The 16,873-nt window shown below is 38.8% G+C and overlaps 1 protein-coding gene across 2 annotated transcripts; it reads left to right on the top strand.

Moving 5' to 3' along the window:
* The first annotated feature begins 477 nt into the window (after positions 1-477).
* tafazzin (tafazzin, phospholipid-lysophospholipid transacylase) lies at positions 478-15,599 on the top strand. 2 transcript variants are annotated; one of them, XM_049580295.1, is made up of 11 exons: positions 478-631; positions 2,585-2,733; positions 4,320-4,448; positions 4,534-4,579; positions 5,863-5,948; positions 6,028-6,111; positions 6,233-6,274; positions 6,458-6,520; positions 7,742-7,794; positions 7,901-7,978; positions 9,191-15,599. In XM_049580295.1, the coding sequence occupies exons 2-11, from the start codon at positions 2,625-2,627 to the stop codon at positions 9,290-9,292; spliced, it is 792 nt and encodes a 263-aa protein (XP_049436252.1). In that variant the 5' UTR covers positions 478-631; positions 2,585-2,624; the 3' UTR covers positions 9,293-15,599. The 2 variants fall into 2 exon arrangements, with proteins under 2 accessions (XP_049436252.1, XP_049436254.1); XM_049580297.1 differs by having other exon boundaries at positions 490-631; positions 6,031-6,111.
* The last annotated feature ends 1,274 nt before the right edge of the window (positions 15,600-16,873 follow it).

The following is a 16,873-nucleotide window of genomic DNA, read 5'->3' on the forward strand; positions in this document are numbered from 1 at the left end:
GGTTCTAACATATTATATTTGTGACAGTGAAAAAATATAATTACATATTTTTTCTCAGTACCTGTAACTGATGATTTTTTTTTTGTAATTATATGTAAGTTGTTACTCTCCACCAAGGATACAGCCAATGTAAGTAAAACACACACACACATTGTACATATTGTATTTAACACCACAATATTTCTGCCGTCTTTATTCTAACATATCATATTGTGGTGCCATTTTTTAAATAGTTCTCGAATTTGTGAAATAATTAAACTAATTTAAAATAACTAGTTCATCATATTTTATTCCAGTAATCCTCCGTAACTAGAAGCCTAAAAACAGAAGCAGCAGGTCAGAGCTTTAGTTTAGAGTTCTCTCACCTTTGGCCTACTTAACAGCATCCATTACCCATAGTTCCGCGTTTCTCAACACGGAAGCGGTTTTTTAAATGTGAGTTGACTCTACACACATTATCGATGAAGCCGCGGCCTGTGGAAGTAAAGTGACAGACACACCGGCGCTCACTGCAAAGCAGCGAGTCTTGAACATTATTACCACGCTAAAACAGAAAACGACAATACCCAGGATTCTGTGCGTGACTTTCAGTTCCGGGGTCGGTGACAGTCAGCCTGTCAGCAGCAGAAAGGTGAGATAGTTTGATCTTGTGATGTTTTCTGATTTTACTCAAGTTCTGAAAGTAGTTGAATATATGAAATGAGGTCTCACAGAGCTGCACGCGACGTTATGTGTTTATTTAAGGGGGGAAGTAACGTCTTCCGGCTGTTGTAGCGTCACAGCAGTGTCAGAGTCATGAATGAAAATGCAGTTATCTCTATGTTCACTGTTGAGTGAGTGTGTCAGTAACGTTACAGCTGGTGGGAAGCTAAAACGGTAACCTATTATTTGATTCACCAGCTTATATGTTCATTTTTACAGAGCTACAAGTACATGTGCAAATCAGAGCTGAGTGTGTCGGTAAACTTGAGTTAGCAGTTAGCTAGCAGGCTAACGTCAGTTAGCTGCTGATATGTTTTGACCTTAGCTCTCATTCCTGCACCGTCAAACCACCGGTGATGGAAACTTTGTACTGCTGTAACTGAAATTGTATAATCACAAGTTCTGAATATTTTCTTTCTCCGCTGCTTTTATACTTTTATCCCATTTAATCTCAGAGAAAAATATTGTACTTTTTACTGAACTAACTATAGAAAATATAATCAACAAATATTTTTAATATATTCTTATAGATTAAACTTAATTGAAACAAGCTACCCAGCAACTCAGTTCAGCTCAACTTTATTTATGTAGTACCTTTCATACAAACATGCAGTTCATTCACATTCACGTGGCATTATTGGAATGACACAAACAACTGAACATCAAGTTTTGCAAAACTAGAAAATTACAACAATAGGACAATAAAATATTTAAAAAGTAAACTGAACAGAACAAACTAACAAAAAAAGATAAAAGTCCCTAGAATAAAATGAAAGTAGATAAACAGTGTAGAATAAAAAATGAACAGGAGGAATGAAATAAACTTAAAAATGAAGACTGTAATGTTACTCCACATTAAAAAGATAGGTCTTTAGATTACTTTTAATAATACAGAGAAAGCTCCCCATTTTAAAAGCAGACAGCACTCTCAGCAGGACTTTTATGAGGAACATTTAAAAGTAAAGCAGTGGAGGACCTCTGTGATCTGGCTGCAACATTAAATGAAGGAACATCTCTGACGTATGGAGGTGCAGGTGCATTTAAAGCTTTATGAAGTAGTATTTAAATAAGTTAAAATAAGCTCCAGCTGCACTATTAAACTGATGAACACATTAATATATAAATAATTATAACCAAATAATATAATGTACTGGCATATTTATCTGAAATTAGTTGCTATGTATAATGAGTACTTTTACTTATTATTTTGTCTGGGTTTTTTTGTACCTTTAAGTTATAAATAAAAATTTCAACACAGGGCTTTTACCTATAACAAAGTATTTTCACAGTGTGGTGTTGCTACTTTTTTTCCCCGACAACAATATCTTCACTGACTTTAACAACAATAAACAAAAGACATACACACACATCCAGTATGAGTGTATATGTACATCCACAAACACGCCCAAAACTTGATATCTGAACAAAATCCACCTGTTACCTCCTTCCAGGCCTTTGATTTACCTGTCCCTGTCACACCACTACTAACAGAGGGAAATGAAATATTTTTCTCAACTCCACCAAAAATAACTTCAGTCTCAGTGTCAGAAATATTTCTTTGTCTCCTTCGTTGTGTGCTCCATGTTCGCAGGTCGAGAGGATGCACCTATCCACAATAATTATCACCTCCTGTCAATTTATGATTGCATGGCATTCATGAATATACACATGTGCCTACAATCGAATCCAAGTTTCTCGCGGTGTTCATGAAGCCAGTGTAGATTTTTAGAACCACGTTTTTTTATGTGTCAATCTACTCACAGATTTACTAACATTTCATGAATGAGATCAATAGACTTCAACAAAGCTCCTTTAGCCACATAAAAAAGTTTCCGCTCTGGTTGTTTCCCATTCATTTATGACTGTGTTTGGGTTGTTCCAGGTTAATGTGTGTGTGGATGTAGCATCTGTGGAGTGCTGTGATGCCCCTGGAGGTCAGATGGCCGTTCCCACAGTGCCCTGCTTTGGCATGGAGGGTCTCCAGCTCACTGATCATGGGGATGGTGGGCTCCTATTCCTACTTCTGGACCAGTAAGTTGCAGTATAACATACCATATACCAGTGATGGAATGTAACAAATTCAAGGCACTTGTGTTTAGGGCTGGGTGATGTGGACAAAAATTCATATCTCGGTATTTTCAGGCTGACTGGTGATCCACGATATCTGTATTTTCTATGAAATGGGCAACATGTTCAGCTGCAAATCAAAGCCACGTTTGAAATGTTACAAGCACTTTTATAAAAACAGGCTGTGATCAAAATAAAAGGCAAAGACAGAGATTTCTTTCCCTGTTTGAAAATATACAGCTGCACAACATGTACATGAAAAATTCTATGAAATAAAGAGCAGGGCTGTACGTTAACTTTTTGCACACAGCACTAGAGCCACAGAGGTTTAAAGGTTTGCAGCACAGGACACTAAACTATAACATGACTATAAAGTGTTGAGAAAATTCTCCTACTCTTTAAACAAAATAAACTCAAGCTACACTGCAAACATATGATGATCTTACAGAATATGATGTGTTGCTGTAGATTAAACCGTACAACAGGATGTAAAAGAGTTAAAATGAGCACAGCCTGAAACATGTACAACAATAAAAGGTCTTTCTGGGAGAAAACCCTGAAGGTTAACTTAAACCATGTGCTGTTTTATATGTGTTAGTGGAGTCAGTTTAAAGTCAACTTTACTGCACTTAAGTGGTTACTAATGTTTACATTATTTATGTGTTGTTTTTATCTTTTATGGCCAAAAATAAAAAAGAAAGGGGTGGCAGCTTCTTCTGTAACAGACTGTGTTAAATGGGCAGATAATAACGTTTCATTTCGATTGCAGGCCCCTGAATCGCATTGAATCAAGATCATTTCATGGCAGACTTTATAATATCAGCAAATATCACGCTGTTCTTCAAAGAATCGATATAATATTGTATCGTGATGAGACTGGTGATATATACCCCTAGTAACAGCGCAAAAATGATGCCTGTGTAACAGGGGACAGCCGGCAGAAATGAACCATGGGTGAATCACTTACCGTCTCTGTTGTATGGTGGCCGATCTTGTCCTGTGCTCGGAGCTCCTGGACCTCGTTATTTTCCCAATTCCGGACATTTTCGGCTGCTGCTAACTGCTGCTAGCTGCTTTTAAATCTCCCACAGTGGGTCGCACGAATAACATGCTGTCAAAAAGTCACACCTGTGCTGCCCATGATCCTGTCCTGCCAGCTGTCCCATTTATACAGACATTGTTTCGTCACTGCCAGCGAGATGGCATAACGGTGTGAAATTCCTGCCTTGAAGAGGCAGTGTAAAAGGGGCCATGTTATGCCATTGTTATTGTTTATAAGCACTGCTGACATGTATGTAAAATGTCTCACTTGACGAAGATACTGTTGTGTTACACGTCATGCCTGTCACACCTGTTTTGCCTCTGGGATGTCGGCATGCTGTCAAAAATCACACTCTGGTTCTGTTTAAAAAAAGCAAAGGCGGCGTAAAGAAGGTACTAAAGAAGGCCCTGTAACATGATCTCTGTGAAAAATGGGTATTCACTGTGACAGCAGTCCTCTCACCTGCTGGTCGAACTAACACACAAGTTTTCTCCCTCTCACTCTTCAGAGTACATGAACTACTTGACGGTCCACAACCAAAAGGTTTTGTTGGACCTGATTGACCAGAGGCCCTCTGACATACCCCTCATCACTCTGTCCAATCACCAGTCATGTATGGATGACCCGCATATCTGGGGTAAGACACAGATTCACAATCTGAGATCACACAGTTTAAAACAGCAATGCCACAAAGCAGTGAAATAATCCTGTGTTTCTGACAGGCGTACTAAAGCTCAGACAGCTGTGGAGCTTCAACAAGATGCGTTGGTGAGTTTTTATCAATTCCACACCTCCTTCACTCATTTTATTTTAATATCGTTTTTTTGTTTGTTTGTTTGTTTTTTTGTTTGTTTGTTTTTTAAATTTAACCCATATTTAACCAGGTAAGTCCCATTGAGATCAGCAATCTCTTTTACAAGGGAGACCTGACCAAGACGGCAGCTAACAAAAAGTTGTAGCTACAGTCAGATCTCTGTTCAATCAAAGAACAAATGTACAAAGGGAATTTGCCCAGCATGGCTTTATAAATGAACAAATACCAGAGACTAAGCCTACAAGAGGTCAAAGATGGCTGACCAGCCCTGGAATAAAGCGTACAGTGATGAGTGAGGGCTTTACAATTTGTCTCTGTCTCAGTCTTGGTGCACTATGATATGCAGTATCTAACATGTGCAAACAATGTGCAGATGCATTCATGTACAACTGATCACCGTGATCCAGAACAGGTAAAAACGTAGCAGCAACCAGTCTTTTCCTGGCCTCAAAGGAGAAACAGGGCTTGTTTCTGAATATATTAGTACGAGTGACAACCTCTAACTTCTTTCTCTGAGCAGTAATAACATCAGGAGTGTTCACTGGCTTCTTCCTGGCATTTGAGAAATGCATTACCTTAGTTCTGTCAGCATTTAAAACTAGCTTTAGTTGTAAAAGCTGAATCTGGATTATGTTAGTTAAAGACAGCCTACAGTTTGGCCACAGCAGCAGTGATGGATGAGTCGGCACAATATATCACTGTGTCAGCATACAAATGAAAATTGGCACAAACCACATTTCGACCAAGACTATTGATATAAATAGAAAAAACAGCGTGCCAAACACCGAACCCTGGGGTACACCATTACAAGTGTTGAGCTAGTAGAAGTGAGCCCATCAAACTGAACACTTAGATATCTATCTAAGAGGTTATTCACAAACCAGTCCACTGCCTGGTCAGACATACCCATACTAGTCGACCTCTGTTTCCAAATAAGATGGTCAACAGTATCAAAAGCTTTGGACAGGACAATAAATAGAGCTGCACGGCTCTGCGTCATGTCCAGAATGCCAATGATATCGTTCACTGCCCTCATAGTTTCAGTAATGGTGCTGTGTTGCTTTCTGAAGCCAAACTGATGTGTAGATAGAATGTCATTATTACATAAAAACGCCTTCAACTGTTCATTTACGAGTCATTTGAGGATCTTTGCTAGAACCGACAGCTTTTAAATGGGCCTATAATAAGGCAAATGAGTGTGATTTTGGTTTGTAATTATTTTCTTGTAACTGTGCAGGACTCCTGCAGCATCTGACATCTGTTTCACTAAAGAGCTTCACTCAAGATTCTTCAGCCGTGGAAAGTGTGTCCCCGTCTGCAGAGGCAAGTCTCTGTTCTCATTATTAACTCAAAATATATCTTACTATCTGTTGAACAAACTTGCGTCATGATGTGTTTTCAGCAGGCGATGGAGTTTACCAGAAAGGCATGGATTTTATTGTGGAGAAACTAAACAAAGGAGAATGGGTGCACATTTTTCCTGAAGGTATCTTAACCTCCTCTTCACATTTCACTCTTCTTCTTGTCTTGTCCTCTCACTCTGCAGCTTTTTGATTTAGTTTAAGTATTGTAGAAATAACACACTTCCTCTTTCCTTCATTTAACAGGCAAAGTCAACATGACTGAAGAATTTATACGGTTAAAATGGGGTGAGTACAGTGCATGTTTTAGAGTATTTGTGCATTATAATACTGCACAACATGTTCAGCAAATGTATGTTACAGATTTGTGAAGATCAGCAGAGGACATGCAGAGTGATTGTGATGTTTTGGATACAGAAAGTTGTACGGAAAGTGACTCTTGTTAAGATCATTTCTGATTTGTGTTTTTAGGTGTGGGTCGGCTAATTGCTGAATGCTCCCTTAATCCGATTATACTGCCGCTCTGGCATGTGGGTGAGTAACACCACCGCCACAGTACACAGTCCAAAAAGGATCACTCATTATCTCACATGTTCTGCTCTTTCATCTTTAAGTTTTAAAGATTTAGTCTGCTACACACAGAGAAAGAGAACAGAAATCTCAAGTTGCACCACCAAGATACCCACTGAACAGCCACTTTATTAGGTACACCTATTCAACTGCTGATTAACGTGGTTAATGGTCTGAGTATTCACTGGGATTTTCAGCACAACCATCTCTAGGGTTTACAGAGGATGGTCCCAAAAAGAGAAAATATCCAGTGAGCCAAAATGCCTTGTTGATGCCAGAGGTCAGAGGAGAATGGCCAGACTGGTTCAAGATGATAGAAAGGCAACAGGAAGTCAAATAAGCACTGGTTCCAACCAAGGTGTGCAGAAGAGCATCTCTGAAGCAACAACACCTTGTCCAACCTTGAAGCAGATGGGCTACAGCAGCAGAAGACCACACCAGGTGCCACTCCTGTCAGCTAACAACAGGAAACTGAGGCTACAATTCACACGGGTTTTCTCACCAAAACTGGACAATAGAAGATTGGAAAAACCACATTCAGATGGAAGCATGGATCCATCCTGCCTTGTATCAACGCTTCAGGCTGCTGCTGCTGCTGGTGTAATGGTGTGGGGGAGATTTTCTTAGTACCAACTGAGCATGGTTTAAACACCACAGCCTACCTGAGTATTGTTGCTGAGCGTGTCCATCCCTTTATGACCACAGTGTACCCATCTTCTGATGGCTACTTCCTGCAGGATATCTGCTCTCATGTCAATAATGACCAAAATCTCTGAGGAATATTTCCAGCACCTTGTTGAATCTATGCCACCAAGAATTAAGGCAGTTCTGAAGGCAAGAGGGGTTCCAACCCAGTACTACTAACAAGATGTACCTAATAAAGTGGCCAGTGAGTGTATATATTTGTCTTGAGTCTTCAGTGGGCTCAGAGTTAGAGCCACAGACAGGAAGTTAGGAAGTATTAAGAGAACGAACATGTTGTTGGTTTTGGTGTTGTCATCGGATTTGTTGACATCATGAAAAATATACAGTATCTTCCGCCTTATCCTTCAAAAAAGCAAGTGAAAATTGAAGCAATTGCAAAATGATATCAAGGAGCAACAACAATGGTCATCAATCAGTAGATAGAATAATCCATCACTGAGGAAACACTGATTACTGCTGTCTGTCCTACTTCTATCTCAGGTTTGAGTGATGTTCTGCCAAATGCGAAGCCCTATGTTCCTCGAGTGGGGAAGGTAGGATCACTTCCATCTAATCCCTGCAGTATTTTTTATATTTGGTTTATTGTGGCTTTTTGTTTCCCATAAGTGAGTGCAGTTGTAACTGGTGGTTTTCTTCCAGAGAATCACAGTCCTGGTCGGAAAACCATTCAGTGTGAAAGAGCTTGTTGAATCTCTACGAGCTGAAAACAAGAGCCAGGTAAGGACAGACTGTGTTACACATGTACACATTGGGCTGGATAGTAGTGGAGGACTTGTAGTGGTACAATTTATATACTTAAATACTCTAATAATGTGAGCATATTAAATTATTTTACCTTGGAATATAACATATTTTTATGTACAGGTACCTGTTAAAAGTTAAGATTGAGAGAGATTGCAGATTTGTAGCTTAGTTCAAAAGATTCAACTGGTAATTAAATTTATGAAAACCACATATTGGCATCAGCATTTTAGTTTTTTTGCCTATGTGATGGCGATATCTATAGCCGGTGGTGTTATATTTTCAAGCTGTCCGTCCCATTCTCGTGAGTCCAATATCTCAAGAACGCCTTCAGGACATTACCTCAAATTTGGCACAAATGTCCACTTGGACTCAACAGTGAACTTGGCAAGTGGTTTGAGTGATTGTATTGCAATGTGTTTTTGTGGTTGTTGTATTTGTTGCTGTACAATTGTGATACGATCACCCAAGACACATGATAATACCAGGTATATTCACATTCATCTTGTTTTGCAAAAACACTTTTCTGGCCATTTTTCAACATCATAACTCAGGAACAGAAGAGAAGACATTTGGTCAGACGTTGAATTGGTGACACTAATAATCCACCTCGAAACTTTGCTATTTGTATAAATCTTCTGTGCTGGCGTTGGGAAGGTGTGTATGAAGCATCTATGTTTTAGGATTTGTAGCTTCTTTGCAGCATCATCCATATTTGAAGCATTGTCAACTATCAAGGCTACATATGAGTCTGGACAGACATGGATGTAAACTGTAACTGCATCTTGACTGGTTGGCAGAGGCATTCAAGCACAAGGCAGTAATTCTAGTTTCTTAATTGATTGTTTTGTCTTGGAAAACAGTTTTATTTTAGTAAAATAGGGGAATAATGACAATCACAATTTGTCAGAACCCTAGCTGATGTTTTCAAGTTGCGTGTTTATCCAACCAACAGTCCAGATTTAAAAGATATTCCAACACACAACAAAGAAAATCAGCCAATCCTCACATTTGAGAGCAGCAAATATTTTGCTTGAAAAATGATTAATTAATGATCAAAATAATTTCAGCTCCATTTGGCATTACTGGTTACAGTTATGAAAGGATCAACAACCACGTGAGGCTTACCTTAATGTGGTTTGTGTTTAGAAAATAAAAATGTATTCTTTCTTTAAATTTTCCCTCCAGTTAGAAATGAGGAAGACGTTGACTGATTTCATCCAGGGGGAGTTTAGGAGCCTGAAAGCCCAGGCCGAGGTCCTCCACGGTCAGATACAGACCAAATCCTGAGCCCCAGCCGCCCTGCCTGCTGAACTGCTCACAGCCAACAAGAGTGATGATCCTTTACCCTGAGCTGAGGGTAATACCTTTTCTACTGGAACACACACACCTCCACACTGAGATGTCATGGAGCCATCACAAGCTTCTGAACAATCCTTTTTTAAGTGGTGCTGTGGGATCATGATCACTATGGGTGGAAAAACTTAAGGTTGTTTGCATTAATGTTGAGGTGACAGAAACCTCTTTGTAAGTGTCATGATTTTATTTTATTTAACAAACGCATCATTAAGATTCTGGGACAGACTCTGCCGAGTAGTTTAGAGAAGAGACTGAATTCATACCAGTCAATGCTGTGTGACCTCGAAGCAGCCAGTCACTGAACTGGTCCAGAAGAGTGAAAGATTGAGAACGTTTGTTGATTCATTTGGATGTATGAAGTAACATAAGCGTCACTCATTTAACTGGTCTTTGACCTGCTCAGTTGTATTTCAGTTATTATCCCATTGGTACCATCTATCCAGCCCATTGTCCTAATAATAGCGCCTGTATTGGATGATTCCACACCTCATGATTTACATTCACTACCAACATGCAGTGCCAGTGCAGGAAGTAGAGCGTCTGTTATCGGCAAGTAGGTTTTCAAGGAATTTGCTTTGGTATTTTGGTGCATAAACATAAATAATAAACAATAACAAAAATCAAAAAATACAATTTAGAAAATATGTACAATGTCAATCAATCAAACAGTCAATAAATGCCTTCATCGTCATTGCGCAGCTGTACAATAAAATTAGTGTGTCTGCAGTGGTACATTCAGTAAAAAGAAACGTCACAGATAAGCAGACACATCAAAGACTATATTAGGTTGGAGCTCTATCTAATTTTTCATACCTTCATACTTTCCTGAAATTACACCAGAGTTTAGGGTGTACAATGTTATGAGTGTGCAATGTCACCCCCCCGAAGTAAATGCCAAGTTCACTGCTTTCCTCAAGCTCTCTTAGCCTTTTCAGGCTAATAAATACCCAAAAGAAACTCACAAACTGTTACGAAAAGTTATATTCTTACAGCTATTTTCCTTATTCAGCAGAGAAATACAACAGTACGCCTTTAAACTTTATGTTTGTCTCAGTCACAGAACAAAGACTGGCTTACTTGCCTCGTAGACATCAAATAAAACTCACCCACATCGCTTTGGTTAGTCTGGTTGGTCATCTAGTTAGTTAGTCAACTGTTCCAACAATCACCAATTCCAATTTGGCTGAAATATAACCTTAATTCACTGAGTTAGATGTAAAAAACATTCTGTTTTTATCCCAGTCTCTCTGCCGTTGATGGTCAGCTGCTTATAGTCCTGTAACCTATGCCTCCACCACTCAGTCTCGATGTCTGTCAGCTCAGCTGCCTGTTCCAATAGTAGAGACGAGAGAGTGACCTCTGGTGGCACGTGCTGTGCACTACATACAAAAAGTTTAATAGAAAGAGGAGCACTTTTTTTCCATGATATATTTAAACTCAGACCTTCAGGATTTCTAAATACCCTGATATACAGTAATACTGTGATACTGCCCAAGCCTATACTATATACATGATTATTAAAACAAGAAATGAGTATAAAGTGGGTTATTACAGCAGAATGAGTATGATATACATATTGCCGTATTGTCATGATAATATTCCACATGCACAGGATATTCCACTAAATTGTCATTGCACTTATCTCACAATGTGGTTATCCACCTCTCTAATTCTTTAATGGCACTTGGGTCAAAGCTTTTCGGTAATCTGGAAGTGCGAGCTTTTAGGAACCTGTAGCACCGTGATACTCAACTTAAAGCCCTCGGGCCAGATCTGATAATAATAAAGTAAGGCTGTACCATTTACCAGTTTTGACACTTGACTTTTTGGGAGTTGTCTTTGTAAAATTTGAAACCATTCTCTCTATTTTTAACATCTTACTAGCATAACTGTAAGCCTGTCACTGGTGGTCAATCTGTTTGAGTCACAAAACTCGGCTTATCACAAAATTTAAAGTCCTCCTCTGAGAGTTATGTTGTATTACTATTTCTTAATTTTTGGGCTATTTGGGAATTTTGGGGTAATGGTATAGAAAAACAAAGCATTTGAGTACTGATTTGGACATGGATTACCATGGCAAAGACTGCATTTGAAGCATTTGGGTCAGCCCTAAAAAAAAGTGCCAGGAAGAACGTCCTGGACCCCCAACAGAGGTCTGGGTTAAGCTCTGAATGTCCACATGTACACATGACCTGTGCGAGGCTGTGGTGACTAAATTTGTCTTATTTAGTCCTTTTATCTAAAAAAAATGATTAAATGATTTTGCAAAAGTGGCCCCCGGGCAAAGCAAGTTGAGTATCTCTGCTGTAGCTCTTTCCTTCCTTATCTGTGAAAAGGTGTTGACCTGAACGAGATGAGTCTTGACCTGAACGAGATGAGTCTCTAATGATGTTTGTCACCTGACTGCGACATCGGGTTCTGTAAATGTCCTGTAGTGGTGGTAACTGAGTGCCTTATAGTGCCGACTGTATGACTCTCTGAAGAGCATTCCTGTCTGCTGTGCAGCTGACAAACCACAACGGCAGTGTCGAGGCCTTTGCACACTGAGTCCGTCTTTTTCAGCTGCGTTTTTTTGATGTCATCCAAACTAAAATTGTTACGCACAGAAACCTTTCACGCTGATTCTGATGTATTTTATTGTTCTATTTGTTTCTAGTCGTTCTATTCGAAACGACACACATTTCCTCCTTTGCCTCTCTCCACTGGAGTTACCTGTCTGACTGACACCACTCCCTCCCTGTCTTTCATTTGGCACAGCGGCTGCATGAAGGGGCGGAGCTGTCCTCCCTCTCTGTGCGGTCCACATCCTCCTCTTCATCATCATGCACCTAAATATTACACTCTGACCTGTTTAAAGTGAGTTAACTGAAATATGAAATGATTCTGTGTGTCCTGTTCCTCTGTCTTGTTGCGGCTGTGTCCCGCCGCCACGTTTTCTTCACTGATTCTTCGTCAAACGTCTCTAAAGGCTCTGACATATGCGAAAGAAATCGAACCAGTTCACAAAACTTAGATGACAGACAGAAGTTTTGGACTCAGTGTGCAAACATGATTGACACAATGTGAGATTAGATGTACGACAATTTCAGGAAAAAAAGGACTCAGTGTGTAAAGGCCTTAACTCTTAAAAGTGAAGGAGCTAGGCAGGAATGTGCAGATTTATATTTAAGGGGATGTGCAAATACTTACAGTATTAAGAATATAAAGAATAAACATTGTGCAAAATAAGGATGCAGAGATCAGGGTGGAGCCCTAATACATTGACTTATGGCTGGGTGATATGGAGAAAATTAAATATCACCTTCTATTTTGCCAAACACCTTCATATCAGTATCAATCAATCAGTCAATTCAATTTTATCAATAAAGCCCAATATCACAAATCACAATTTGCCTCACAGGGCTTAGGGCAGCATACGACATCCCTCTGTCCTTAGGACCCTCACAGCTGATCAGGAAAAACTCCCCCAAAAAACCCTTTAACAGGGGAAAAAAACGGTCAGTATAGCAGAGATCTTGTGGGGTTGACTATTGGTGCTTTTACAAAATATTTACACAATGAGATTTTTTTAAAATAACCACCAGTAATGTGGATTTAATGACTTATGGGTAAAGGCTAGGGTTGCAACTAAAGATTCTTTTCATTGTCAATCAGTCTATTGTTTTTTTGGTTGTTGTTTTTTTTCTTCTTCGATTAATCGATAAGTTGTTTGGTCAAAAAAATTGTCAGAAAATGGTTAATAATGTTGATGGGTGTTTTCCAAAGCCGAGTGCACAGTCCACAGCCCAGAGATATTCAGTTTACTGTCCTAGAGGAGTAAGGGCTCATTTATGCTCAACATTAGATACAGAGACAGAGCCTTTTGTCCATAGTCTGCGTTCATTTTGTCCGTACTTGTGCATGTTTTCTGAAAGTTTACGGATACAGACGAAACGGAGTAGTACCACCAGAGTGCAGCATAGTTCAAGCGTGATTTGACCATAGGGGACAAAGAAGAAATTTTAAATAATGGCAGAACGAACAAATCGGTAGTAAAGTAAAAGAATTGGCTATCCACGTGTCACGATGTATAATGGCCCCACAGACCACTGCTGTCTACAACACTGCCCCCATTTAAAGGTACAGTAATGAGACCTCCTCCACTGTCACTGCGTTTGGTGTTGTGTGAAACATCTGACTCTGCCCTCTCATGTCATCTATTGGCTGTATCTATGACATCATAAAGGACGCATGGAAGTATGAGGGCAATGACAATTACAATGCATGTAAGGCCTTTAAGCCTTTAAGGAACCAAAAAATATCAGGGTTCCCACACATTTTCATTTTTTCAAATTTCAAAACCGTTTTAAGGACCCTTAATAAAAAAAAAAAAAGACATGTTCTCGCCCCACTTGCTCAGCATTTTTAAAACATATCAGATTCAAACTTATTCGAACATAATTTCAGCAAGCTGGCATACATAAAGAGAGAAAGGAAACATAGGTAATAGTTAACTAAACATCACACGTCAACGCCTATTAGAGCTACGTTATGTCAACAACTACAGAAAATGAATTTGCCATTATGTTACATTACGTGGAAGGTTATCAAAGGAAGATTAATGTAACAATTACATTCCATGCAACAAAATTCCCTGACTCTTCCAAAACTTTAAATGATTTTTACTAGGGCTGCCCCTTGAAAGTCAGCAATTCAAATCATCAGTCAGAGACCCCCTCTAGCGACTGAATTTTTTTTTTTTTTTTTTTTTTGCTGATCACTTCTGCTCAGAAGTGATGAATTTACAGCTCATAGACACTTAATATGACACAGTCTCTGGCTTTCATTTGATTTCTAGTGTCGTCAAAAAATGTTGTTGCACATTTGTGATCCATCATTAGCGCTGTTAGCTTGTTTACTGTATTACATGAATGCTGCTGTCACACTGAACGTCCCACTGAGCCCCATTTAAACTTTCAAATTTTATAAGGGAAAAAAACGAACTGTAGAATATTCATAATAAACAGCCAAATCTGACTAACATAATTCTGAGTCGGGTGCAGCCCTAATTTTTACTAAGTCAGTGATTTTTCCAGACCTGGAAAATATGATCGTAAAATTCCATGACTTTTCCAGGTTTTCCATGAGCATAGAATCCCTGAAATATTCACATTTAAGAAGCTGGAATCAAAGAACTTTCCCTGTTTTTTGTTTGTTTGTTTAATTACTTTAACTGATTAATCAACTGTCAAATCAGTTGCTGATTAATTTAATAGTGGATGATTTATCGATTAATCATTGCAGCCATAGTAAAGGCAAATAATAGAACAGTTAGAACAATCTGGAATGCAGCCTCTTAAACCAGGAAAAAACATACAATATTAGGATACCCAAAATCTAAGACTATATAGAGCCTCATATCACCATACTGTTATATTGATACATTACTCAGCCCTATATTGAATGGCTATTGCAAAAGATGTGCTGACCAAATCAAAATATCAAAATATTAAAGATTAAAAACTAAACCAAGTGTTTTGGTTGCCTTACCCTAATCATACCTCAGCTGTAGTTAAGTTACTATTTTACCTGCAAGAATTTTAAAAATGTTGACATTGAATTTAAAAAAGAAAGAAAAAAAATACTTGTTGAATATAATCCGAACATCTACAAAATTCTACTGACGTTTTTGTTGGTGTTTGGGTTGCTTCAACCTGTTACCCCATTTTTAGGAGTTTAAATAATAAGTATTAGCATTTGTAATCAAGTAAAGAGGTTAATCAGCACTGTTCTGCACGGATAACATTTACAGCTGTCAGAAGCAGGCAGGCAGAGTAAATGATTGTTGGGATATTATAATGGTGATTGTACCATCATGTATTTTGCTTTTGTTTTTCTGGACTGCTCTGCTCAGTGATACTGTCCATAACATCACCATGTGTCCCAGTCTGTCTTTGTACTCCCTCTTGTACATTCAAATTAAGTTTGCAAATCACTTCTCAGTACTGTAGATAATTTCTTTGTCAGATGAAGTTTTGAAATACAAGGTTTTCTGTAGATCCTTTTCAACCTCTGAATGCTACCCTGTTTCAGATGTATATAACTTATTTTATCACAGAGATGAATGGCTTTTATAAGAGAGGAAAGGCCACAGCTGAGTTATCTGTGGTTATTTTATAAATGTTTCGCCTTACTGTGATTGCCACTCTTTCCTATTGTAAGTGAATGCCAATAAATATTTAACTTTTCTAAATTTGAATTGTGTATCGTGATACCTAACCCCCACCTATCAATCCTGCTAGACTGACCAAAATAAGACACAACAGCCAATGATGGCACCATGTCATGTTAGATATATAAAAATATGGTTCAGTAGTTTAGTTTCATAATAAAGCATCTCCCACATTGCAGCTCTGATAATTGATTTAAATAAATCTGACGTGGTTTGGTGCTGCAGGAACACTGTGTGTACAAAGGGCGCAGGAGGAGGAAAGGAGTAGTGGGGAGTTGCAGCAGCTGCACACTTCTGTTCTCTGGTATTTGTTAAGAATATTTGAAGTGTATTTGGAAGATAATTATATGTATTTGCGCACTTTTCTTTTATTCAAAACATCATTACTTACAGATTTCTAACTGAAAAACTTTGACATAGAAATCGTCCTCTGAGTGTGTCTCTGTGTCAGAGCAGCGTCAAGACATTTCCACCATAAACTGATGCAGAAAAATTCACCAGAATGCAGGAAATTAAATGTTTGATGCTCTGAGGGGGGGCCCCTGCTTCATGTGTGTCCCCGCCAGTGTTCAGATCAATTGATGCCCTTGTCTGCATGACTGTAAGGGTATTGAAATAAATAGTCTAAATAAATATAAGATATGCTACTGTATGCTACTTTGTCCTTTTTATTTAAAAATTATGAGAGGTGGCCCCTTTTTTTGTCCCCCAAATGTCTGTGCACGGAAATGCGTTAACAGTAGTCTGCCTCACTTCTCACCATCAGCTTTTCCTGTCATACCTGGTGCTGGTGCTTCTTCATTTTTTATTTTTTTTGCCATTTTTTTTGTCCATCTTACCCCTTGATCCGCACCATTTCACAATACCTGCACAATACCTTTTCATGGGCCCCCATGTGGCCTTAGGCTGGGGTCATCTGTACCCTTTGACCCCCTGACAGTGGGCCTGAATACAACTGCACAGAAATACTTGATTAATAGAAAAAGTCCTGTTTAAAAACATACTTAAAGTACTGAAAGTAAAAATACTCGTTCTGATTCAGAATGGTTGAATTCAGAACAAAGTTTATTATATTATAAAATTCTGATTATTGATACGCTTTGCTGATTCTCATCCGAGGGTCATGTCATTTTGGCAGCAGGCTGAGCAAGGTAAACCAGACGTCATTTCCCCTGTGATGGCAGACTTATGGCTGCTTGTGGCTGATGGAATTGCTCGTTACGTTCAACATAAAAGGCTTACAGTGCCTCAGTGTTATTTTACGTTCATGGAAAGTGCATATTAGGAAAAACAAAATTCAT

This window comes from Epinephelus fuscoguttatus, linkage group LG7 (assembly GCF_011397635.1).
Source record: "Epinephelus fuscoguttatus linkage group LG7, E.fuscoguttatus.final_Chr_v1".
NCBI lineage: Eukaryota > Metazoa > Chordata > Actinopteri > Perciformes > Serranidae > Epinephelus > Epinephelus fuscoguttatus.

Coding starts and splice junctions, on each gene's coding strand:
- tafazzin (XM_049580295.1), top strand. CDS start 2,625: ATGCCCCTGGAGGTCAGATGGCCGTTCCCACAGTGCCCTGCTTTGGCA. Junction 4,580..5,862: donor AGCTTCAACAAGATGCGTTG/GTGAGTTTTTAT, acceptor GTAACTGTGCAG/GACTCCTGCAGCATCTGACA. Junction 6,521..7,741: donor ACTGCCGCTCTGGCATGTGG/GTGAGTAACACC, acceptor CTTCTATCTCAG/GTTTGAGTGATGTTCTGCCA.